A 26,588-nucleotide genomic window follows, 5' to 3' on the forward strand; every position below is an offset into this window, starting at 1 on the left:
TGTGTCCACCATTGGTTGTGGAGCTGGTCTTGGCAACAAGATTTTGGTTTCTCCAACTATGGGACCCCGTTTGCGGATTGTCTGCTTGGGAGAGATGGAATCCCTCTCACTAAGTGGGGCAAAGGTATCTTTGCCAATAGAATGGCTAACCTGGTAAAGAGGCACTTTAAACCAGGAATGGCAGAGGACAGAGAGTTACCAGTAGCCCTGTAAGGTAGTGGTGGACAGGGAGGGTTGATGAGCAAAGGGCCTGGAGTGATCTGGCAGAAAGGGATCACAAAATCAACAAAACAAGGCTTAAGCAGGGTCACCTCCAACATTTGCATGTAAGCAAGGAAATGCCTACAAGGCACAATTTTGGAGAAATCCCCCAAATCCTTTCTGGGAAATCAGCGTGCTAGGGTGCCTCTCTGAAGTGCCCGTACACTAATGCATGCGGCATGGAGTGTGCGGCATCTGTGTGCAGTTGCAGGACTACAATTTTGTGAGGCTCACAGATGAGGTGGGATGGATCACATAACTGCAGTGCTACAATAGAGGGATATAGTCTCTTTAGGAAGGACAGGCTGGGAAGATGAGGAGGTGGAGTTGCCCTTTAGGAGGGAGAACAGCTGGATTATATGGAACTCTTCCTAGAGATGGATGATGAGCCAACTGAGAGCTTACAGGTAATGATTACTGAGCACAATACAGGTGATACTGTAGTGGGTCAATAAGCTTTGAACAATCATGGCAACCAGGAGAAGTGTGTGAAGACTGGAGGAAAGAAAATGTCAAGGAACTACAGGCCAGTCAGCCTCACTTCCATCCCTAGGAAGGTGATGGAGCATACTGTCTACCTAGACTTCAGCAAGGCTTTCGACATTGTCCCCTAAGATCCTCACAGAGAAGCTAATGGATCATGGGCTGGACAAGCAGACAGATTGAAAACTAGCTGAATGGCTGGGCGCAGAGGGTGGTGATCAGTGGCACGAAGTCTAGCTGGAGGCCAGTAGGTAGCAGTGTACCACAGGGGTCAATATGGTGTCCAGTTCTGTTCAACATCTTCGTTAATGATCTGGAGAACAGAGCAGATTGTACCCTCAGCAAGGTTGCTGAGGATACAAAACTGGGAGTACTGGCTGATACAGCAGGGGGTTGTGCTGCCATGCAGAGGGACCTTGACAGGCTGGAGAAACAGGCAGACAGGAAGCTCAGACAGTTCGACAATGGCAAGTGCAAAGTCCTGAGCTGGGCATGCACCAATATATGCTGCGGGCTGACCAGTTGGAAAACAGAAAAGGACCCGGTAGACACCAAGTTGAACATAAGCCACCAACATGCCCTTGTGGCAAAGGCAGCTGCTGTTGCCAGCAGGTCGAGAGGTGATACTTCCCCTCTGCTCAGCACTAATGAGCTCACACATGGAGTGTGAAATCCAGTTCTGGGCTCCTCAATATGGACACACTGGAGAGAGTTCAGCAAAGGGTCATGAAAGTGATTAAGGCACTGGAGCACCTCTCCTATGATGAAAGGCTGAGAGATCTGGGACTGTTCGACCTGGAAAGGCTCAGGGGGATCTCATCAATGTATATAAATACCTGAAGGGAGAGGCAAAGAAGATGCAGCCAGGCTTTTGTCAGCAGTGGCCAGTGACAAGACCAGATGCAATGAGCATAAACTGAAACATAGGAAGTTCCACCTGAACATCAGGAAACACTTTTTTATTGTGAGGGTCACCGAGCACTGGCACAGGTTGCCCAGGGAGGCTGTGGAGTCTCCATCTGTGGACGTACTAAAGAGCTGTCTGGACATAGTCCTGGGCAATCAGCTCTAGGTGTCCCTGCTTGAGTAGGTGGTTTGGACCAGATATCCTCCAGAGGTCTCTTCCAACCTCAACCATTCTGGAATTCTGTGAACTCATAAAACACTACAAACATTACTGATGTCCTGCATATAGTTACCTCAAACAGGTAGTGGATATCTTCAGATACAGCGAATTTGGATTTAAAGTCATCCCTTGTGCTTTAGAGTAATAGTTTAGAATGCTTTAGAATAGTTTCAGAATGCTCCTATAATCCATATGTATGTCTAAACTGCCTTGGAAAATAACTATCTTTCTTGGACTTGGAATTAGGCTTGTGATGTCAATTTAAAAGTGTTTTTGGTGCAAGACCTAAGGCACAAGATTTAGAAAGAGGAAGTGTCTGGTTGATGTGTCAAAACTTTTCAAAAAGTTTTGATACAGATCAGTAGCTCAAACTATTGTACCAATCTGCAACAAGGTTGATTTTTGTCAGCCACAATTTGGAACAATTTTCCAAGCTTCCCAGTAATTTTCATGTACACCATTAGCCTAGTGCCAGTTACTGGGAGCAAAAAAGCTCAGAATTTTCCGGTAGCAAATAAAAATTAAGAAACGGGGTGGTAATGAGGATGTAATTAAATTTATGAGGTCAAATCTCTCAAAGATGCTTTCTCAGATAAAAGATATCCTGTTTAACAACACAGGACATTTCTCACCTACAAATGACCCCCTACTCTGTAGCTCAATGTGCACAGATCTCTTCCTATAAAGAAAGACAAACCTAGGGTAAGGTTCTACCTCCCTGCTTTCTTCACATTTCCTATATCATCATCCTATGACCTTCCCACAATCTCATGGCCTTTTAATATTTACCAGGATCCAGAAGAACCACACTAAACCTAGTACTTCAGTAGTGTTCAAAACCTCTAGGAGTCCCACTGTAACTTTGACAATTTCTCCCTGTTTCATTTCCATTGTATTGTCATCATTTTTGCAAAGGACAAAGGAAATTCACCATGGAAACGCTCTTTCCTAGCAAGCAGAAATGCCTAGATCTGCTACGTGCCCTGATCCCTCTTGGAGGTGAGCAAACTTCTTAAAAACAAAAAATAAAAAAGTTATCACACTCCCACCATACAAAATCTTCACTCCCCATTTTGAATGATGTCCAATATGTCTCCATGAAAGTTAAATTCCCACTTTTCCAAAGTACATGAGAACTGCAGGGAAAGTTATAAGCATAGAGCCTGAGTGTCCCTACAAACGGAAGATTAGCTTTGGACAGATGAGCTGATTCACACCACAGTAGAATGACTGCGAAGATCAGGTACAACAGAAAAGGCAGAAACTTGGGGAGCAGGGGGTGGGGAGAGGACTGCCCCTTTCATCGGCAGCCTGCAGTTAAAGGGGGGTAAATAAAACCTGAAACTACACTGGAAGCCATACTATATGCAGATCAATCTGCCTGCTCCAGACAAATGAACAAAGACTGGCCAGATGTTAACTAACAGCTTACCTTCTTATTTCTCTGGGAGAATGACTGCCTGAGCCATATGTTACAGAGTGGTCTACATCAACTGGTTCCCTCAAGATCCCCAGTGCAACATTGTAGCACAGATAATCAGAGAACGAATGGTATTCTATTAATGACAGGCCAGATACATGTTTTGGGGATGACTGAGAATATATGAAAAAAATCTTAGAAGAGTAGTGTTAATCCTCATCTTTGACCCTTCCTTCCTTTTCTATAGAGTAAATTAATAACATGAAAAGGCAGCAGAATTGTGACTGTGTGACACTACGTATGTTCTCCTACATTTCTAGATTTGAAGTCCAAGAGTGATGACTGCAATGTCTTTTCTTAAACTCTTTTCTTAGGGAAAAGGTATCTCTTGCCCTGCAAAAGTCCACTCTCCTCAAAGGGAACAAGAGGTTCTGCAATCTGCTGAAACTGAATCCTGAATCATCACAAAACCATCTAAAAGCAAGAATGAAGACAGAGAAAAGATGGTATAAATTTGGGTTGGACACAACCCAAATAATACAGAAATAATCACTGTTCTTAGGAAAAGATCAGTTTAAAATAAATCCCAGTAAATAAATGTATCTATGAACAGACAACAGCACTGAACAAAACACACAAGAACACTTAAAAATTACTCTCATACCCTGATCTACTTCTAGCTTTAATCATTCATAATGAAAGTGATAGGAGACGGACATATTTTTGAAATCAACTTAAGTAATGGCCCCACTCCTGCACATGTTAACTTCAAGCAGTTTAACAGCTGCATTGTCTTCTTGACTCCAGTGCTTGCAGATCACCTTTCATAGGGAATGGATTCTGTTAAATTTGCATACTCTTCCAGGAAGGTTCATCATTCCAAAAGACATTCCATGACCTTTCCAGGATTTTATTTTAACCTCTTAGCAATCAAGACCCCGGCTTTTGATAAATTGTTTCAGAAATGGTTACTTCAGTGCAGTGAGGTTATTCTCTTCTGATTTGGACAATATCACATTTTCCTACTACATCATGTGCACAACTGTGCCCACTTCTAAATTTTATCACTGCACCATGGATTTTAATTTGAAAATATCCTGCAATTGCCTGATGAATGGAAGATAATTAGATACCCAATCAAAACTATTGTGTGTGGGGAATGCTTACAAGTTAAATCACTGTTTAGAATCATATTTCATCCTTGTATTATCATTTTCAAAAAAACAAGCACCAAAGCATAGCAAAACCCAAAACAGAACTAGGACAATGCTACGGTACAAGCAATACAATTTCAATGTGCAATGCTAACATCTGTTACAACAAGCATTGCCTTGGAACATTTTTTCAATATAATCTAAATGGGGATTTTTTTCTTTTTTGTTTTCTGATAAAGTGATGATTTTTATATCAGATCCATTAGGAATCTCTTAACTATATTGAGTTTTTCAGTCACAAGGTATTAGAGGTATAGAAGGTACTGATCGACACTCCTTTATCTTGTGTTGCAAATATAAGGTTTAAACATGAAGGAATGGTAAGCAGTTCTCTAAAAAATTCTTAAGTTTGATTTGGTTTTGTTCAAGACACCTTAATTTTGACAAGGACTTATTCAGTTCATGGGAACCCTGAGGCCTCTTCGGGTGATAGTGGAGCACGAATCTTCAGTGCAAGACAACACAACCATATAATACCACTGCATAGCTCTAATTCTCTACCAGATGCTGCTCAAACCTCTTTCTCTTTTTTGTTTTTGGAAGCAAAAACAAATTAAGAAACTTATTCTGAAACAGAATAAAAGGTGAAAAATATTGGATAAAATACTACTGTTGCAAGGAAAAAACCAAAAAGTTTCCTAGCATGAATGACGTTTGCAAAACAGGCCAAAAAGACACTTATACACACCCTTCAGAAAATTCCAGCGAGTGACCACCTATATTTTATATGACTAAATATCTTTCTTTTAGATTCTGAAATTTCATACTGAAATAAATGTCTCAGTCTCTTCCATTGTAAATTACTGCTGTGATTCTTCCCCCTTAAACCACTTATAAACACCAGCAAAGATACAGTTTTCCATTTACATGAATAGTATCCTGTGATATTAGTAGAAGTAACTTTCAGAGATTGCCTTTCTGTGAAGATCTTAGTGTATCAACTTGAATTACAGGAAAGCATAATTGTAAGACAGAATGGGGGAATTCATTCTTCTTTGCAACCTGAAGAGAACTTGAAGTTGTTTCTAAGATTTTGCTGTAGAAATCAGACAAGAACTGGGAATAGGGCAATATGAAGGAAGATCTCACACACATCAGTGCCTGTAATTCTGCTCTGTGGGACAATTTAAAAACCGCAAGGAGGACAGAATCTCCGTATTTCTGTTTATCGAACTCATTGGAACTATCTTTAGGAAAAGAAGATTGGGGCTTTTTGAGATCAGGAACCTAAAATAGGAAAACGCCAAGCAAACAAACAAAACCTTATTTCTTCATAATGTATAAAGTTGGATTAAATACAGACTTTGTTTCGCTAGCATTTTTACATAAGTAGTTCACAGCTTTCAAGCTATACATCTAAGCTTAGTGAAAATTTGCTTTAGTTTTTCTTATAAACCAGTGAAAGAAAAATAAAAAACTCTTTGTTTGATACAGTATATATTTCAACAAATGCTTAAAGGATATTTAAGGCCATATCAAGGCCTCTCAAGCACCCTCCAAACAGAGGAAGAATAGATTATGTCAGTAACGGTCCAGTAACAATGAAACAAATGTCTTTTCCCTCAAAAACTTCATATTAGTATGCCAAAGAAGGCCTAATAACTTATTTTTTTCCAGTCAGCTTTACAAATATTATTGAACACTGGGCAGAAGTTACCTGTTTATTTTGTCCTGACTATAGCAACCTATGTTAGGAGAATATTGTTCCTTCCCCCAGAGCAGCTGAGCACATGGAGATGAGGAAATTCCTGGGTGGAATCAGGAAATGAAAGACATAGCAGACAGAGATATTTTCATCTCCTTTAGGGACAGAAATATGAATCAGTAAAAGAAATTGGCAAGGTTTTGTGAAAGAATGAAATGACGCAGAAAACAAACAAAAAGATGGATACTATACAGGAGGAAGACATGACACCTTGAAAAAATAATAAACATTAGGAAAAGATAGTTTGAAAAAAGTTCTACAGTTAAACAATGACATTTTGTATTGGGTTTGTGTGGCAAGGTTTTGGTAGTGGGGGTGGGAGCTATAGAGGTGGCTTCTGTCAGAAGCTGCCAGAAGCTTTCCCCATGTCTGATAGAGCCAATGCCATCTGGCTCCAAGATGGACCCGCCAATAGCCAAGGCTGAGCCCATCAGTGACAGTGGTAACGTCTCTGTGATAACATATCTAAGAAAGGGAAAAAGTTGCTGCAGAACAGCAGCCAGAGAGAGGAGTGAGTATATGTGAAACAACTCTGCAGACACCAAGGTCAGTGAAGAAGGAGGGGGAGGACATGCTCCAGGCACCAAAGCAAATTCCCCTGCAGCCCATGGTGAAGACCATGGTGAGGCAGGCTGTCCCCCTGCAGCCCATGGAGGTCCACAGTGGAGCAGATATCCACCTGCAGCCTGTGGAGGACCCCGTGCTGGAGCAGGTGGATACACCTGAAGGAGGCTGTGACCCCATGGGAAGCCCATGCTGGAGCAGGCTCCTGGCAGGACCTGTGGCCCCATGGAGAGAGAGAAGCCCACACCAGAGCAGGTTTTCCAGTAGGACTTGTGACCCTGTGGAGGGGACCCACACTGAAGAACTGCCACCCGTGGGAAGGATTCACGTTGGAGAAGTTCACGGAGGACTGTCTCCCATGGGAGGGACCCCATGATGGAGCAGGGGAAGAGTGTGAGGAGGAAGAAGGATAAGCAGAAACAACATGTGATGAACTGACTATAACCCCCATTCCCCATCCCCCTGCACTGCCTGGGGGAGGAGGTAGAGAAATCGGAAGTGATGTTGTGCCCTAGAAGAAGAGAAGAGTGAGGTGAAGGTGTTTTAAGACTTAGTTTTATATCTTATTATCCTACTCTGGTTTGATTGGTAATAAATTAAATTAATTTCCCCGAGTCAAGTCTGTTTTACCCATGACGGTAATTGCTGAGTGATCTTCCTGTCCTTATCTCGACCTATGAGCCTTTCGTTATATTTTCTCTCCCCTGTCCAGCTGAGGAGGGGAGTGATTGATCAGCTTTGGTGGGCACCTAGCATCCATCCAGGGTCAACCCACCACACATTTATAATGTCTCAGTTTTCCTGCTCTCATTCTCTTCTCTCTATGCCTTTTCCCATATTTTTCTTTGACTACCTTCTGTATCTCAAATCTCTTATCTTCTGCCTCTCTTTTCTACTTTTCCACTCACAAAATTGAAGGTACGGGGCTCCTTCTAGGATGAAATCACTGGGTACTATTCAGAGCTTCCAACTTAAACATTGCTGTTATCTGGTAAATTTGATGCTTCCAAGCTCATTCTTAGAGGAAAAGTAGTATTTTTCTTGCTGCCCTAAAACCTCTTGGTAACTGTGATGGAGAGTGGCAATCTCTGCTCTTCTGTCTTCCCTCAGAAACCAAGCCTGAGAAGTCAAAGAGTGTAATGACACCTTGAAGTCCGCACAATGTATACCTACAGCCATAAAAACCTGGTGTTTCAAGCCTGTTTTCTGGCTGAAATTTGAAAGGTCACCAGATATCTCATTTTTTTTCCCTTGCCTAATCCCTCTCAGCCCCTCAGTAACTCTCTCATTGCATCTGCTTATCCAGTGAATTCTTATCAGAACTGACCACTAACTCAAATCCTAGTTTGCAGACTCTACAGTGACAGAGCAAGGCTACAATAAGTAAACTTCTAGATTAGTAAAACTTCTATTCTGCTTTCTCTACAGGAATAGACAAATAGTACTTTGAGAAGATTTGTTTACTAACTGCTTTGCTTTGAAACTATTTTTTTTTTTCTGGTATTACATTTTCTAGGATGAGAATTGGAATTTATAGATGCTAAATGCCTTCAGTTGAGGTAAAATGGACCCTGACGACCTGCTTATTTTTGAAGTAGATGTCACTGTACAAAATGCAGTACAACTTTAAGAAATACTAAGAGTTTTAATCATGTTAGCCAAAATAGTGCTATTCTGTTCACTTGAAACAGTTGTTTCCCTTTAGTTTTTGTCACCAAAGTATTTTTAGGTTATGAAACTCAATGAAGATTGTGGAGAGTCACAAGAAGAAATATTTAATCTTTTTTTTCATATTGTTAATCTATTTCATTAGCTTACTGCACACTTCTCATTTCTTCTGTCTTTTTGAAATGCCACCTACACTGATAAAATTACATTAGGAGTTCTCAATATTTCCAGGAAGAAGCAGAGAAATCACATAAAGAGATGACTGTTAAAAAGTACAGAAAAACAAAGAGTCACTTGAGATGATCAGAATTTAACTTGTTTTAAAAACAATCCCAGACATGATACTCAGTGGGAGGGAAATATATATTTTTTAAAAAACCTAGAAATATCATGACTATGCCACCCAATGTGAAGCTAAAATGCAGTTTCACTGAATTTTAACATGACAGGGGAGCAAAAAGAAACAACTGAAGCCAGTCTAGAGAAAGTGTCCTATCAAAACAAGGAAGCCAGAATCCCTCTTAGTGTACCAGAGCAATCAAGTGCCAACTTTCAGTTTGAACCAAAAACGTCTATAAATAAAATGAGTAATATGCAGGAAAGAACAGTAAAATACTGAAGGTAAACTAGAATTACTGGTTAGCAAATACAGCATTATCTGAAAACCAGTACATGATTACACATTTTTCTGTTTCACAGTCATATTCTGAATCCTTTACATCTTCTACAATGCTGGTGGCCCCCAACAGCTTTGAGTTACTGATAGTAAAGTATGACTTCATTCTCATGACTCTTCCCACCAATATATGCAACAGAGCAAACACGGGCCACAGGAATATCACTTGGTTTGCCTAATTCAAAATACAATCCCAAACAGGTAGTGCTAGACAGCAGCAAAATTGGAGGCACCAATTGCTGCATAATCTCCAATGAGCTGAAAGCTCACCTGGGAATTGGAAAGAGGACATGGTCAGCACTTTTCTGAGAACTGTGTGCGCAACAGCTGTAATTCTTCAGGGATGATAAATATTAAAGCTACCCTTGCTTTGAGCAGCAGGTTGGACCAGACAACCTACCAAGGTCCCTTCCAACCTAAATTATCCTATGATTATACGCCATAGCAAACACTTGAAGCTGAAAATCCTGAAAATATTTTGTAACCTCATTTATAAACCTTTGCCATAGAATTATTAACTTCTGAAACAGAATCTTTCCCAGAGGATGGGAACAGGGCAGCAGTCCACAAAATCTAGGACACAGAAGCACAGTGGGTATGAACTTGTCCTAGTTAAGTAACAGAACTGATGAAGTTTGTATATTACCCTTATACCAAGATGACTTCCACAATTTAATCATTAATCTAATGGAAGAGACATTTCTGGTTGTATAAACAGATCTGACTAACTTACAAAGAATACTAAGAGTAAGCTGTGCTATTGGCAACCATAGAATTCAGGTCACTTGAAAAGTCATAATACTTGGGATCCAAGTACCACCAAGAAAGGGAGCCTCAAGCCACGCTGGCAGCATCAGATATATAGATATTGCCCACGTGCTTCAAGAACTGAAAGCGTGCTGGCATAAACTTCTCCCTTCTCTGTAACTACCTTTTGTCTCTCTATGTGATCTGGAGAGTAAGGAAGACGTAGCATTTACTTATATGAAAGAGAAGTTTTTCCACCAAGTGAAAGGAAATGGGTGATAATGCAAAGTCTCTGCAGGAAGGGTTCCCAAGGGCAACGGCTGAAATAGAAGCAAGAGATCCTCTGTACTTTGGCCTCCAGAGATAAATTGGAGTAAGACTGATAATCTAAGCAATTGAGACAACTGCCTCATTACAAGACAAGGTAAACCAACAAACAGATTTATGACCTTCACGGGCAGCTAACTTGTGGACAAGTTAGATGAGCTTGAATTATCAGGATATAAGATCATAGTACTCGGCTGGTTTGAACGACACAGGACTAATTTCTCTTTCAGTAATTTTACTTTTCAGTAAAGTTTCTTCTAATGCTTGGGAAAAATGTACTTTTAGAAGACTCTAGTGTTTGAATTTGTGAAAATATTTACTTTATAGCCAGCTTAGGTGTGTGGGTTTCAAGGTCTCAATGATTTCGAGCTAGCCAGGTGCAGGGATGAGGAGGAGCGAGTCCTGAGCACTTGACCCAAGCTGGCCAACAGGATTATTTCATACCATGAATGGCACATTCAATATAAATTAAAAAGTTTGCTGAGGAGTTCTCTCTCTTCCTTGATGGCTGCCATCCTAAGAACTTCTTGCCCTGGTGCTGGACGCCTGAACCCTTCCCTTACTCGCGAAGCTGTACCACACCTTTAGTCCTGTGTCTACAGTCTCTGCCATGGACCTGCCCAGCAATCAGTAGACCTGACCCTGACCCATGGATTGACTTCCCAGCTTGGCCTTGCACCTGCCTCGTTGCCATGGACTTACTTGCCTGATCGTCTGCACCCTTGGCAGAGCCTGCCCTTGACCTCTGGGCCTGCCCTCCTCTCTTGCAGTGGGGCTGGGCTCTGCCCGGACACTGCATGTTCTCAGTCTCTGCTGCTGGTGGCTGCCATCCCCCACTGCTCCTGGACAGCCTATCAGTTATTTCCTGCCATTTTTCCTGTGCTTTCACTGTCTGCACAGGAACATGGAGGGAAGGGAGAAACTTTGCACAGAGCTGAAAAAGGAAGGATGGAGCTCTAATAATTTCAAAGACTCAGGACTCAACATGGTCTACAAAAATCACCTAAATTCAAGGAAGTTTTGACTAGATCTTTCATTATGAGAATGCTTTAATGAATCACAGCAAATTGAATTTGCAGTTTGACACAGAAGGAAGTGGCTTACCGTTCAAGAGGAACAGAAAGACTTTGAACACAGGCGCAGCATTCTAGCACACCCTAGAAAGCTGCAGTTTTAACACTTCTTAAGTGACCAGGACAGACATGAAATCCATCCCTCTGTCCCAAAGGAAGATCAAGAATCCCTGTGTTGTGTGTGTTTAGTCTTATCTCACGATGAAGGTTCAACAACCTACCCAGTCTATTCCACTGTTTCCCACTTTTAATCTTTGTCATAAAACATGTTTGTAGATTACTGTCACTTATCATGAACTTCTCTGATTTAGTTCTTGAAGGTGAGAATAGACCTGATGTTCCAACTTACATCTAATTATCACTAAGCAGAGTTGAAGTTTACTCTGTGTATCTTAAGTGTCAATATCGCAGTACATTGGGGGTGGTGAAATGGGAGCCATTTTCTTCCTTTCTGCTTTTTACAGTAGCTCAAGCAGTCTGACATTCTTCACCCTTACCCAGTTTGCAGTTCATTGTAGTGCTTCCCATATCTTCCTCTGGAGATCTGCTGCCTACATAGCCATTCTTCATTAATATAGTTGAATATTGTAGTCTAGCATTTTGAACTTTTCCATTTACATACTATTTATATTAAAACCGTTCTCTACTTGCCAAGATCATTCTGAAACCTAAGCCTGTCCTCTGCAAAGTGCTTGCCGCTTTTCCCAAGTAGGTATCAACTGCAGATTTAATAAACATTTTCTCTATATCACTATCAAGAGAAAACCTTATCTCTTTCTAGAGAAAACCGCTTGACAGAATCCCATCCTTCTTGTTTGACAATGAACCACTGATAACTACTCTTTGAAATTATAATTCCAAGCCAGAGAAGGATAAAGTATATCGTACTTTTTGGTTACTTTTTGCTTCAGCACTTATTTTAAAGACAAATATTCAACTTAACTGATGTCAATTAACCTTGGTGGCACGCATATTGGTTAGAGACTGCTTTTACAGTATCTTCCTCAAGAACAAGTTTCCCTACTTTTTTTTAGGAACATATTTAACATTTTTATAAGTCATAAAAAAATCACACTTATCACCTACCCCATCTCCTCTAGACTTGTTATCATATCATAGAAGGAAATTAGATTGCTTTACATGATTTATTCTTGACAAATCCATTTTGGCCATTGTTTAGCATCTTTTTATCTTCTGGGTGATTCCAAACAGATTATCTGCTCAAGTGTCTTTCCAGGAATTAAATTTAGGCTGACTGGTCTATAATTCCCTGGGTCTTTACGTATTTTTTAGAGACAGACACAAAGGTTTCTTCCCTTCCCCCCCAATTCACTTACTTTTTATCCTTTAATTCTCAAAGCTTGTAAGGGAAGAGTCTAAGATTTCTTAAGTACTCCACAGTGAATTAATTGTGCCAGACAATTTGAAAATATCTGACTCATCTAAGCAGACTCTAGCCTGTTCTTACCCCTCTTAAATAGTTTTAATTATGCTATTCTTCAGAACACAATCAGGCTTTTTTATAAAATGAATGCTGAGGAAAGAAAAAAAAACAAACAACAAAGCAACCACAAAACTGGCATGCCTCTATTAGTTTTGCCCCTCTCTCAATTAATGGGCCAACTCTTTCCCTTGTCTTGCTCTAATTAACTACTTATAGGATGTTTTATTTTAACTACTCTGTCATTAAAACCATGCTTAAGGCACTTGGTCCATACTTTATTTCAATTTCTATGACCAAAATATTGCTCAGGGTGAAACTCAGAATATTTGGAAGGTGCATGGTATGTGATCTTATCAGTTCTGGCACTTCAGTTATTTCTGTCTCAGTAAGCTCCTCCAATACTTTCAGCCATAGACTTAACAGATTTTGTCCCTCAGTGTTCAGACCAATCAGACTGATGCTTATAATAAATCAAAGCACAAAAGGAACACAATGAAATTAGATTTATTCTCTCTCTTAAGTGAACCAATGTTAGGATACAAGCCTCCTTCAAAATTGTACACTTTGGCTAGCCAAAGAGTCTAAAGGAGCCTTTGGAACACCAACAAGTTATTTTTTTGCACTTGGGTGCAAAAAAACAGTCAAGGGGAAGCATGGGTAGACAAAGCCCCGCAAAACTGAAACAGTGGGTCTGAGTCTTTTTACTTAATTGCTATTAATGGAGGAACTAGCTCCTTGGAAGTCTGACATTAGCAGCTCTCTTAGTGTACTGGAAATTATGCAAATCTTACCTCAGAGAACCTTTGTACATCCTGGGTTAAAGTTCCTACTCTCTTCCACTGATAATATTTGAGTAACTTCAAAATTGCTGGATTCACTGCATTATCAGATGGCACTGTCCGGAAGAAATAAGGATATTTTTTCTTATCAGCCAACTCTGGGGTCGTTGCTGCAAACGAAAGCTGAAAAAAAAAATCAAACAACAAAAAAATTAAAGTCACTATAAGTAATCTAGCAGCCAGAAGAAAAACTTTGCTCTTCTCAGTGCAACAAGACACAATCCACGGATTGAGGTCCTATAGAGAATTTTCATCATCGTACAGCTTAGAAGTTCTACCAGTACCATTTAACAATTAAATTATAACCCCTGAAATCCAAACAACTTGAAGAGTGTATAACTGGACAGTTTACACTCTTACCATTCAAAAAGAGAAGATCCTTTCTCTTCTCATTAGCTAGAGGGGATTTTTAAGACCTACTGCCATGTAAGTCTAAGGTAAAATATTTTTAATATAGCAAATGCTTTTATTAAATTTTATTTAAAAAAATACACTATGAGTTACTGTGATATTGCGGTCTTGATTTTCCAAAATGATATTGTATGGCTCATGTAGAACTCCAAAACATTTAGTAATCAGCAGTGCGTTTGTGAAGAGGTGATTTCAAAGGAAAAAAGAATGAAGGTCTGCCAGGTAGACCTAGCCAGCTTTTCTGTCTGGCCTTGTAATGCTGAACATCATGCATCCACTGCACAATAAAAGTGGAAATAAGGACCTATATCAATGACCGAAAAAGAGAGAAAATTTGAATTTAGAACTCCAGCATGAAGAGGAATGCCTTTGAGCAGCCTGGTTGCTTGCAGCTTGGTGACTGCAAAGGACTTGCTTTTCAAGTTATTATGGTTTTGGAACGAATGTAATTTGATTGATCCTTAAGAAAAAGAAGTAAAGAGCAACAGTGAAGTAAAAGTAGCAACAGGCAACATTGGCAAGGTCCACCTAACTCAGGTTCACAGAATGAATGGTAAATTTTTCTGGTCAAAAGTGCAAAAAGCCTTAGTAATGAGGAGCATCTCTGTAGCTGTGAGCTTGCTTTAGGGTGAAGATCTGTGATATAAGCAAAGCAATTCAGATCCATCCTTTGACATCTTAGTGACTGAAACAAAGTGCCTAAATTACTACACTAATTGCCCAAATTTCCTTGGGAAACAATGAAGCAAAACCTCTCTTCATGGAACAAAGAAAGATGAAGAAGACTCATAGCTTAGATTCCTCAGCCATGTAAAGTGAGATGAGATGAATCCAGGTTTATGTGTAATACTAATGACACCTGAATTACAAAAGAACATTTCTCTTCATTTTCTTTTTGAAAAGAGGTTCTATTAAAACATAAAATGGGAAAATTTCATGCTCAAACAATTCTTGGAACGTAGGATATGTTCAGAGGCCTTTCTTTCAAGCATCACGTATACCATGGTTGGTCTCATTCTGCATCACTTCGTCATTTTAACCAGACACTCAAGAGAGATGGACAAATAACCTGAAATAGTTATGTCAGTCCTCCTCCCCCCGCCCCCCTTCTTTCTCACAGAAGTTAAGTCATTAAAAATATTTAACTTTTCACAAAATCATCCCTGTGAGAGTTTGGGTACGTGCATTGAACTTAAACCAACAATCACCAGCACTCAATATTCTGCTTCGAGAGGGAAGAGGGGGGCCAAGGAAGAAAAAAACCTCACCTCACTAGGGTTTAAAAAGTGGTAATGAAAAATTCATGTAATAAATAAATAGACACAATGAAAGCTTACTGGAAAAGTACATTATATAGCATGACTATATAGAAATATCAGCAAAATAGTCATAGCAAAATCTTTAACCTATGTGATAAAACAAATAAGATCACAACACAGTCCACCCACGTATGCATTGAAATGGTACAGCCCCTGTTAATTGAACATAAATCCTCTGTATTTTAGGGCTACAGTTGTTTAGTCATGGCCGATTTGAAACTTGAACCTACTGAAAGGCCAACTTTTCAGTTTCTTCACTTCATTCTACTGGACTGAAAGTCACTGAAAGCTGATTCTGCTTTTTGTTATGGGAATTTCTTTTTATAACTTTCAGTTTTTTAGTCAAAAATCTGGGTGAATGGCAATCCTACTGCTCATATAACTCTTTGCAAACTACAAAGTACTATTTTTCACATTACTGTATTTTCAGAACCTACATATTCATACATTGTTAAAAAAAGGTTGTTACAGATGTTGCATAGCTGCCTTTCTGCATAGAGGAAGAGTGAGAGAGAAAAAAGTTATAAGCAGGATTATAACTCAGCAATAAATGCCTGTGGGGTGTATGACGTAATTCTTTCACGTAAAATTATTTTACATAACTGCTAAAGGTGATGGCCAAAAGCCAAACTTCAAGAAGGGAAGAAAGATAGGAAAAAAAGTTTTTTCAAATTGCTATAAAATGGAAGACACAGAGTAAGTATACCATGTGACATCTCATAAATGTGTGTGTGGTGTTTGTTTCCGTGCATATGCAAACAGACTCTATGTGTATGTGTAGGCAGATCTAGAGAAAAAAAAAATCATTCATATATATATAATACGTATATCAGTTTGAATAGTCAGAAAAACTGAACCTGTTTCTCAGGTCATCCCTGAGAAATCTTTCTTTACAGTACCTGCTTCCAATTTGATACAATCTGTAAGCAACGGCTTTTGAAGTTTAAAATGAGTGTATGTAGAGAAACATATATAAGTTATGACTCAGACAGGAGATTTCACAGATGAAACAGAATTTAAACCTTTGAAATGGTAAAGAAGGTAACATTTACCATTCAAGCAAGAATATTAACTTTTGTACAAAATGACCAAGATATTGAAATGTTTATTTCTTCATAATGTCATAATTTAGTAAAAGTTCTGCTGCCTTAATGTCACAATTAAGTCTGCTCAAATTCTAAAACAAAAGACTTCGTTTAACAGCTAAAATTCACTGTTCCTGACTTTTAAAATTATTCCTATTGCTTGTGCAATCCCTATGTGGAAGGATTATAGTTAGCAGAGTTTCATCAGAATGCTTTTTGTCAGCACACATTAAGAGGAAAAAACAATAACCTCGAAATCATTCAAACTGGTGGTCAGTATGAAAGGAATCAGTGCAAAAGGCCTTTCAAGTATGTCACCTGATGTTGATTTACTTATACGTTTAGCTTGTGGTGGTGTTTTACCTGCAATATACCCCACAGACCACATGGGAGCAAAAGCACCACTAACTAGAGAGGTCCACCTAGGGCGACCGCGAGGCAGTATTTCAGGCGCAGTCCCAACCCCAGTGAAGTCAGTGCCAAAACTTCCACCAACTTCCTCAGAGCCCAGATTTCAAGCCTGTCATCTGAGTACCTGGAAATCAGATTTAGTTAGTGAGATTGAGCCACGGCCGATATAATTATAACTCTGTAGGTCATCCTGACATTTTGCAGTACGCCTAGGCTCAGATCGTGTAGTCGTGCAGATCCTTCTGTTTGAGGGATAAATACAGGGTGGGCTCAAGAGCGAGCCCAGCGGTTGGGCTTCATTGCTAGCAATAGGGAAGCAGAGCAGAAACACAGCTAACGGCTTTATCTTACCCGGTAAATAGAAAGAAAGCAATGAATAGCAGTTCTGGAATGGGTCCAAAGCAAAATAATTCAGGCAACGGTGTGAAATAGAAAAACAACAAAGCATTAAAGATGAGGGAGAAAGGACCTGACAGCACTACGTGTGTAAAAGTGTGTCTTACAGTAGACAGTTTTGAGGCCATAAAATGTAGGACATTCTAATATTTGGGGATAAATAAAAGCAAAACCAAAAAGCTTGGTTATTATCCAAAATCGAAAAAGCCAGTGAGACAAATTTTACTTTCAGATTTAAAAAAAACCCAACCAAACATTATTCTACAGAAGTCAAGGAAATGTCTTTGGCTTCACACTGAGAGTGAAAGTAGAATTTGATAATGGAGAGGACAGGAGAGGAGACAATGTTATACAACTATTATGAGAAATGCTTCAGCCTAATATGACAGATGGCCAGGTTAAGGAATTTGAACTGGTGGACTTTGCTGAAAAACTGAAAAATGTCCAGAAGACTTTTACTACAGAGGCGTTGGGGTCAGGCACATGTTTTAATAAATTAAATTTTATCCAGAAAGATCATACTTTTTGAAACAGGAAAACATTAATATTTCCGAAAATCCATACAGTGTCATGGAAGGATTGTGATCAATAGATAGAGCAAGTTGAAAAAAAAAATAATGTTAAAACAAAGTGCAGAAAGCAACAATTCTGCACAAGGAGAGTAGAAGCTAGCCCTACATGAAGCTGAAATGAGGCATGGTAGATTAAATCAAGAACATCAATCTAAACTGTTTTCAAGTTAAAGCAAGCACGTTCCTGTTTTAGGGAAGTAACAGTGTGTTCCCTTAAAAAAATCAGTACAGAAGCAGAAATGGTAAGATGATAAGCTCTAGCACTCATTTAAGAAAATGGGATGAAACACTAATAAAATAAATGGGAAAGACTAGGAGTTATGTAAGAGACGACGGATATTAGAGAGCTGAAACAAAATTAGAAAAGGAAACAACACTATATATAGAGTGTATATGTCCCATATAGAAGTCCAGAGGTTGGAAGCTGGACAGCTGAAGCCACCCTGCAGTGCCAAGAACTCCAGAGGGAACGGAAACCGCTAGAAAAGGCAAGCGGTCTTCTGGTGTTTATTATCTCTAGGGAGCATGTATGTTTAAATTTTGTAATAATGTACAGAAGTCTAGGGAAAATAAAAGCACAGATATATCCCTGGGGTAAGCAGTCACCCTAATCTAACGCAACTGGTCTGTTTAAGTGTCACATGTATTTAAGAGGACAGTATTAGTGGAAACAAATCAATAACAGAAACCCTTAGTAAAGTTATCATAGGTGCATAACGCCAGTAGGGCAGGAAACCGCACTCCCCTCGTAAGGCACAGAGAGGTCTGTGGAGCGGAGCAGCTGGAAGGTGGGAAACATCTCCCACCACAAACTCCCCAGCAGCTCAAAGGAGGCCCCGGACATCTGGCAGGAGGTGCAAGAGCATTCGGATTTGTCAATCCCAAATTCAGAATGAGGAATCACTCTCAGCACTTGCCTCTCCAAAGGAGAAGGTTGTGAAACAAACCTACGGGGGGGGGGGGCAGAGCACCTTTACATAACAGGGTAATTTCCCTTTAATAAAATGTCATCTGCTAAGACAACTGATTCATGTTTGCAAATGGGGAAAATTAGCTTATTAAGCACCAGGGAGATTAGCTTAATTTTCCTAGGCTCGTGCACTGTGGCTTGTACAAGTACTTTATTAATAATCCCTAGAAATTTAAATCTGCCCCTGTTGCTGCAAAAGCAGTCTTCATGATCAGTTTTTTATATATGGCAGATATCACCTGTATTTCCTGTGCCTTTTCTAGAAACATAAATTATGCTGATAAACCAACATTGCTAATCAGGATATCAAGTGCTTATTCAATTGATCAGTGATACCATTTATTACCACCATAACTAAAGATTGCATGTCATGTACGTTAGATAGGAAGCAACATTTTCAAGAAAAAGGATAAAGGCAAATAATTATTTCCAAAAAGAAGGTAGAATGTCAGAAAGCTCCATAGAAAATACTGTTACAATGGTACAGGACTGCACACACAGAATCTTGTCATAGGAAAATAACAAGGATGAAACTCAGGAAGATGATAATTTGCAGCAATGTGTACTCGTGATACCACACACCATTCCTTTGTGTGCCTTGCCAGGAGCTCTAAAGCTTTGACAAGCCTCTGCCAACAATAATAATACTTGAGTGTGGGCATGTGATGACTTGATGGTCCCAGGAGCTAGGAGGACCAAAATGGAAACTAATGAATAATGAAGAGTTAAAGGATTTGCCTGCTGTGACTCCTGAGACAGCATTAGATCATGTCATGTAACGAGTGAAACAATACACTCTTAACCCAAAGACAGAGAATAGATAGAAGTGTAACGAGTAAATTGCGTTTTTAATTGAATGGTAATTGCTGTTTTTTAATAAATATTAAAAGACACAAAATATAAAGATCTAGGTTAAATGTCAATTCACTATTTAAAGATTAACAGTAAACTTACTATACAAGTCAACTTGCCCAGATGTACCGCTAAACTACCACTGAACTTGATATTACCACTAGTGAAGTTATGATTAAATTTTAATATAATAACCGTACTTGGAATAAGAAAATAGTGATACATAATCAAGAAGAATATTAAAGAGAACCTTAAGAAATACATGATAGCATGTAAAGTAAAAAAGTAATCTACTAGACTGCTCCTTCCTACCCCAATACACAAAATATATGATCTAATTAACTTTGATGGGTGATTTAGAGAAAAGGTATGTGGAAATAACATTGCAAAGATGATCACAAACACCTATATGTTTGGAAAATATTTTAACATAAGAAGCTAAGTGCAGCAATTTCACTGACAGAAACATTGCATAGATGTTCAAAGCAGGTGAAAGCAACACACAGTAATAAAGATCAAGAAACAAAGATAATGTTTCTTGACAAGTTGCCTGCACAGCTGCTGGTGATAAGAGCGTCTACGTACAGACAGTAAAGGATCTGGTTCTGAACCAGACCTAGGAATCAAAGTGCCAATGTTCCCTACTAGCTATACTCTAATTCTGATCCCCAAATAGCACAGGTGATGCAGTAACGTAATTTGAAAGAAGAAAGAAAGGGGATTAAAGAAGAAAATATCAACAAGAAATTATGCTTTTCCAGCAATGGTAAATCAGCTACATTTTTACCTGCCATAAATACTCTTGAATATTCACTTGAATGAAAGCTCTGGAGACTCCATCATACTTACATTCAGAAGATTTTATGGGATTGGACAAACTTCAGTGCTATAACAAATAAAACTAACGAACATTAAAACAATGTTCTGTATGGGCTTTCATTATGACAGTTGCAAGGGCAAAATAAAAGTCTGGGAGAATATCTATGATGGCTCACTAGCTGGTAAATGGGCAGGATGCCTCATCCAAATAGGAACATAAAAATACACATTGTATTAAACACACTGGACAAGAATGGATCTCATGGACGAACATCCCTTTCATCATCCATAACACATTACCCATCTGATTAGAGCTACTGTTCCTTTTAAAATCAGATGTTTTGCCAAATACTCCTGCCCAATATCATCTGCCATTACCTTCATTAATTCTGTGTCTGAAATTGCTTCCACTGACTGCCTTTTGGCACCTGGGAGTTTCCAGAAAAAGCACTTCCAGCTGGTCTCAAGGTTGGAAGGCACCCGCCTCCACGCTGATGGCATTTCAGTGAATTAATCCAATCACAATAAGATTGATATTCAGCTGCATGCTGCTCTGGAGACATTTCAGGAAGCAATTCTGGCTACTGAATAAATCGATATTTTTGAGGATAGAAACTGGTTTAGATAAAATAAAATCCATATGAGAAGTACTTCGTCTGAAAGATGTGTGTCTATAGGCTAATGCCCAAGGAGTATTGAGTCCCGTTTGCTTCCCGCTCGTGTAGCCTGACCTACTCCCAACATAACTCAGGAGAAACTGCAGACGTTTGAAGGTAAGAAGTCAGACCAGATAATAAAGTTTGGTCTTTTGGCGTTAAAATTTTCTTCTCCCATAACGTCTGTGGGTCATGTTGAAGAACAGTGACTGAACTGATCCTCAGCTGAGGGGCATTTTTTGTCTTGAAGTGAAAGAGAGGATAAACACTAGCTGAAAATTGTAGCAGATCTGCTGAAAAAAAAAAAAAAAGAAAACGATCTACGCATGAGCATTACTGTTTCACGTGCCTCTTGGGCTGAGAGATTAAAACTGCCATCCACCTGTTCACACCAGCCAGCCTATGTTTAACGATTTTGTAGAAAAAAAGATAAGTTAAAGGAATCCCTAGAACATTTCAGGTGAACAGAAAATAGAATTACCAGTGTTCAGAACAGAACCAACTTACAGACCAAATGCAAGTCCAAGTAACGGGATCCATTGTAAGTTCTAATAAATACTGCCTAACAAACCTAACAGGTTCCTCTTACTTCTGAGGCATGCCAAGGAGGTATATCATGGAGTTATTGACAGTGTCCTTCAATTCAATGGTTAAGAGTGCAACCAGTAGAGTTGATGGAGACTTTGCAATTTATAGTTTCAGTAAGCAGGCAGCTGAACATGCGGCAGTATCACCTCAAACGGATTATCTCTTCCAAAAGTAAAAATTGAGCATTAGGGTTAACTTGATTCTTTCACTATTAATGGAAATTAAACAACTACTATCCCCTTTTATTACATTTTTCTTCTGACCGTTCATTTGAAAAGGTCTATCACATTTTGAAGCAGATCACACACACAAAAAGAAGATATTAAGGAAAGAAATCTGGCAATCATTAATTGCTTTTTCTACTCTCCAGAAAATATTTTGAGATCTATACTAGGCACAAATCATTTACACCTAATACAGGTGTTCTGCTTACTGCTAGAGTGTTACCACAGCATTGACATTAAATGACAGATCTACAGAAGTTGCTGCAAAATTTGTTTTCATTTCCAAACAGAATAAAAGACAAAATCTTTTGAGCATTTTCATAAATGGAACTGCATTGCAAAAAAGGCTCGTATATATTTGTCTGTCACACTCAGTTGCTTAGCATTTGGCTACTGGCCTGGATTATACCAGAATTCATCTTCAAATCCCTTCTCTGCTTCAGTCACAGCATTATTGTTTATCCCTAATCAAGCAGAGTCTCCTACACTCCTACTCTCGCTACCCAGCTTGCTTGTCTCTTGTCTACAACAGCTTATCCTCAAAATTTAGTGAGAAGCAACAACTTTGTAAAATATTTCACCTTTGATAAAACAGGCTATATTGCCATAATCCATTTAAATAAATAAATAAATAAATATTTCCAGATCTATTCACAACAGCGTGTTCCTGGCTGGCGGCCCAAAACTATTATCATTCTATTAGTATTGTTTGTTTGTCAGACTTCATCCAGCTAGCACATGTTCAAACTACAGCTGTTCTGTCTACACTTGGATTTTAAATATCTGTTTTATTATTTTTCCCCCTCTCTAAATGATGAAAAGGAAGGAAAAACTTTCCCAATACAAAGATACCTTAATGGTGCAATATGAGTGTGTCTTGTTCTTGTGAGCAAATGAACCCTGCGCTCTATTGGGAATGGAGAGAAGGACCATTGGGGAGATTTAAGATGAGAATTCCCCAGTTGTTCTGTGGAGTGGACACCCTAATACAGTCCCAATTCTGTCCTTTCCATCTTTTATTTCTTTTACTGGATATATAGCACCTGAAGAAATAAAGCACACCATGTTAACCCACAATTTGCCGAAATCCTTGCAAAAAGACCTTTTGCACAACCCTAAGTCATGAATTTGCGGTCTGTTTACTTTTTAATTCTCTGGTTTCAAACCTAAGCAAGAAATCACACATTTTTCAAGCCAAAACAAGTGAAATCCTCACTATGCAATGTAGCGACATGCAAAGAAGCTGTTTATATGGAGCAGCACAGCTCAGAGATGCCTTATCAGGTCCTTGGAGCAATACACCAGCACCAATTCTGCACTCTGCCCGGGCTAATTTGCCTTTTCCTTCAGGTCCGTAACTTTTCTGGTATCTCAGCACTGCGTGCTGCAGGCGCAACCCACCAGAAGTGTTTAGAGAGTAGTCTGACACCAGTCGCTTGGAACTGCACCTTCTCTAATAATGGATAAAGAGGGGTTATGCTACAGAAACCAAGGGCTTGCTGGAGGGGAGACGATGAAATAAAAACTGATAAAAAAAATCAGGGAACTTCCTTTGCCAACAGACATTGTCAGCAAAATAAGTAGTACTTGCCCAGCAGCAAGGGCAACTTGGGTTACATTGCGACTAAAAACCTTCAGCAGAAATGCCAATCACAATTATGATTATAATATATTTGGCATTAAAATGCCAAATATGTTTTTGATCCTCCTCTAAGAAATAACCAAGATCACATAATTTTGGGTTTTCTTTATCTGCAGTCAATGCAGATTTTAACAAGGTGCTCTAGATAGAAAGCTACATGTACAAAACCTTTTAGAAATGTATGCAACTAGGAAATGTTCATGCAGATATATTCAGACAATCTAAATCACAAAACTATTTGTCAACTTAGAGCTGTATTCTGTGGTTTCTAATCTATAACTGTGAGTGGCTGTAAAAAATAAAATCTTATGAGGTATCATAATCTATTTTTACAAAACAAAAAATGGCAAACAGTCTTGGTCCAAGTACAGTTACAAAACAAAAATCCTTTCTCCAATGTCACTGAGGAAGTGGAAGAAAGCACAAGCGTTTCCTCCCGGTGGGACTGGTGCCTCCAGGACATCGGCTAATTGTTGCCTGAGTAACCCTCAATGTGTTTCTCTCAATACCTTTGCCTTGCAGGTCACTTCAGCAGTTACGATTAATTTAATAAGTGTTTCTTTATGCCTCCATTTGATTTTAAGTACAGTACTTGCCCCTGGTCTTAGAATGCATGCTGGGTAGAAAGCATTAACATTATCTACACCATTTAATATTACGCACACTTCAATAAGATCTCACAACCATTTTTCGTTAGTTGCTGCCATCATCCTCGTTCCTCCAGGCTGAAAGCGGAATGTTTTCTCTAGACCTTGTTATCTTTTTTGTCACTTACTCCACAAAACTGTTCGCTACAATCCTGTCTATTCCTGAATATAGTCCTTATCAATCATCTCTTTTCACAATATTTTCCATCACTTAAATTCATCCAGGTGAGATAAAAACTGAACTAAATCACTCCACATCCATATGTAGTACTAAACCCAATCTAGCCTTAATTTTTCACTGCAAGGAATATCTTTGTGCTTGATCTTTGTCATGGAGCCAGGAAAGTGGTTATGAACATAGTTTAATTTTAAATATTTCAAGAGTTATATTGATTTGAAAGAAGGAACTCATATATGAAAACTCAGTACGTGCATTTGAGTTTGGTAGTGCCTATTAGTTTTGGAAGGCTGGTTTAAATATCATCTTTCCTAATTCAATCTCATGTAATTCATTATTTATTACTCACATCTCATGTGCAGTGATTAAGTTGGAATTTTTAAAGTCACTTGCCTCTTCTCAACCCTCTCATTTGTGATCCAATGTTTTTTTGAATTGCCATTTATTTTTATACAACATTTCTGACCAAATTGTTGTCATATTTGTGCAGTCTTTTTTTTTTCCCTTTTATTTTTTCTTTTTTAAGCCACAATATCTTATGGCTGTGTCTGCTTGGTCTTAACAGTTTACTGACTTCGGCTTCTGTTATTTTGGGTCCTGCTGAGTTCTTTTGGTCTTTTTCAAACACCGCTCTTGGACATATTCCTGCCAAATGTGAACACATGTACTATTTTTACTGCCTCTACACAGGACAAACTCATGATGGGACAAACACTTGAAGGGACAAACAGCAGGGCAAATGGAAAGCATCTTTGACAAAGGTGACCAGTGCAATTCCAGAACAGAAAATATATACCATTAATATTCCAGAAAATATAAACCATTAATATTCAGCCAAAGATTTCAGAAATTAAATTGGTTATCTGGATGGCTTTTCCTGAGGTATTATACTTTACTGCATGTTAACTCACATTCACTATGAATTTTGAAGTACCTTGTGCAGTTAAAATAACATCTGCTTTACCAAGAATATGTATCAAGAGGTACACTAGCAACCTATTTTAATGTACTATGCATCTGGGTGAAAACCAAAATAAGATTAACTATATTCACTGCCATTTTTACAAGCAGGTTATTCAGAAATTCTCTGAGGTTAAATAGTTAAATGTGTTACATGAACAGCAAATGAGTTTGGGTGGGTTTGTTTTTTTTTTTACCCTTACACCTATCTACTAAAGAGAATTATGTCTTTGGGAGTTGAGACTCCTGGTATATTTGATCACTTATGCAGTAACAAAAGTGAAGGTAAACCACATGTCACCCTGTTTAAGCGGCAGTAAACACAAAGGTACTTTTCCTAATGTACGTATGGTATCTTTGCAGCAAATTCACAGACATTCCTAGAAATTAATAGGGCATTCTTTTCTTTTTTTCTTTTTCTTTTTCTTTTCTTAATTTGATTATAAGATTCATTCAGCTTACTAACTTATTGGAATTGCCAGCTTCCGTTTCTACCACAGTAATAGTTTATTTATTCTCGAGCTTCCTGGGGTGCTGATTTTCCCCTCGTAGAGAGATTCAGATCACTTGGAGTAGAAAAGCACTTTCCAGAGTACCAATAAGGAGTGATCAGAAGGTGGCCAGCTTGAATACAATGTCATGACCCATTCCAAAACAAGGCTCTGAAGATAAAAAACAGGGAGGAAACCCCTGGCTAGAAATAAGCAACAGTGCAAGAACTAGAAAAGAGACCATGAGACAGACAGACAAATGACAAGAGAGAAGAGGTGCTGTTCAGAGCATAGAAAGACACACTGCAAGAAAAAAAAAAGGTGACAGACCAAAACAAAACATGGACAGACACCGTGGACAGTTGCAGTGAACAGGAAGAATCTTGGCCTTATTTATAACCTGATGAAAGACTCTGTTTGTGGGTACTTGGGCTGATATATGCAAACACAGGCATCTAAACAGCTCCACGATTACATGACCACATGTTCAATGAAGGAACTTCAGAGGTCTACAGCCACTGAAAAACCTGGGTCCCTTGGACCTCAGAGATGAGTAAGTAGAGAATAGCGTATGCTTTCTAAGACTTTCATTAAGTCTACGTGAGAAATTTTACCTCCCAGTATATTTACAGCAGTGTAAATATAGAGCCAGCAGAACTGCCACCTTGGACTTCCGAAGGGCAGACTTTAGCCTGTTCAGGAGCATGGTTGAGAGTGTCCCTTGGGAGACAGTTTTGAAGGGCAAAGGTGCCCAGGAAGGCTGGTCTTACTTCAAGCAGGTAGTCTTAGAAGCACAGGAGAAGGCCATCCCCATGGCTCG

The 26,588-nt window shown here is 39.0% G+C and overlaps 1 protein-coding gene across 1 annotated transcript in view; it reads right to left on the reverse strand.

Moving 5' to 3' along the window:
* Nucleotides 1-26,588, reverse strand: part of GABBR2 (gamma-aminobutyric acid (GABA) B receptor, 2) — a 480,368-nt gene that overhangs the window by 289,844 nt on the left and 163,936 nt on the right. The window contains exon 3 of the mRNA XM_009885919.1: nt 13,500-13,670. Within this exon, the coding sequence (XP_009884221.1) occupies nt 13,500-13,670 (171 nt within the window). The remainder of the gene's footprint in view (nt 1-13,499; nt 13,671-26,588) is intronic.

This window comes from Charadrius vociferus, unplaced genomic scaffold, assembly GCF_000708025.1.
Source record: "Charadrius vociferus isolate BGI_N301 unplaced genomic scaffold, ASM70802v2 scaffold195, whole genome shotgun sequence".
In the NCBI taxonomy this organism is placed as follows: domain Eukaryota; kingdom Metazoa; phylum Chordata; class Aves; order Charadriiformes; family Charadriidae; genus Charadrius; species Charadrius vociferus.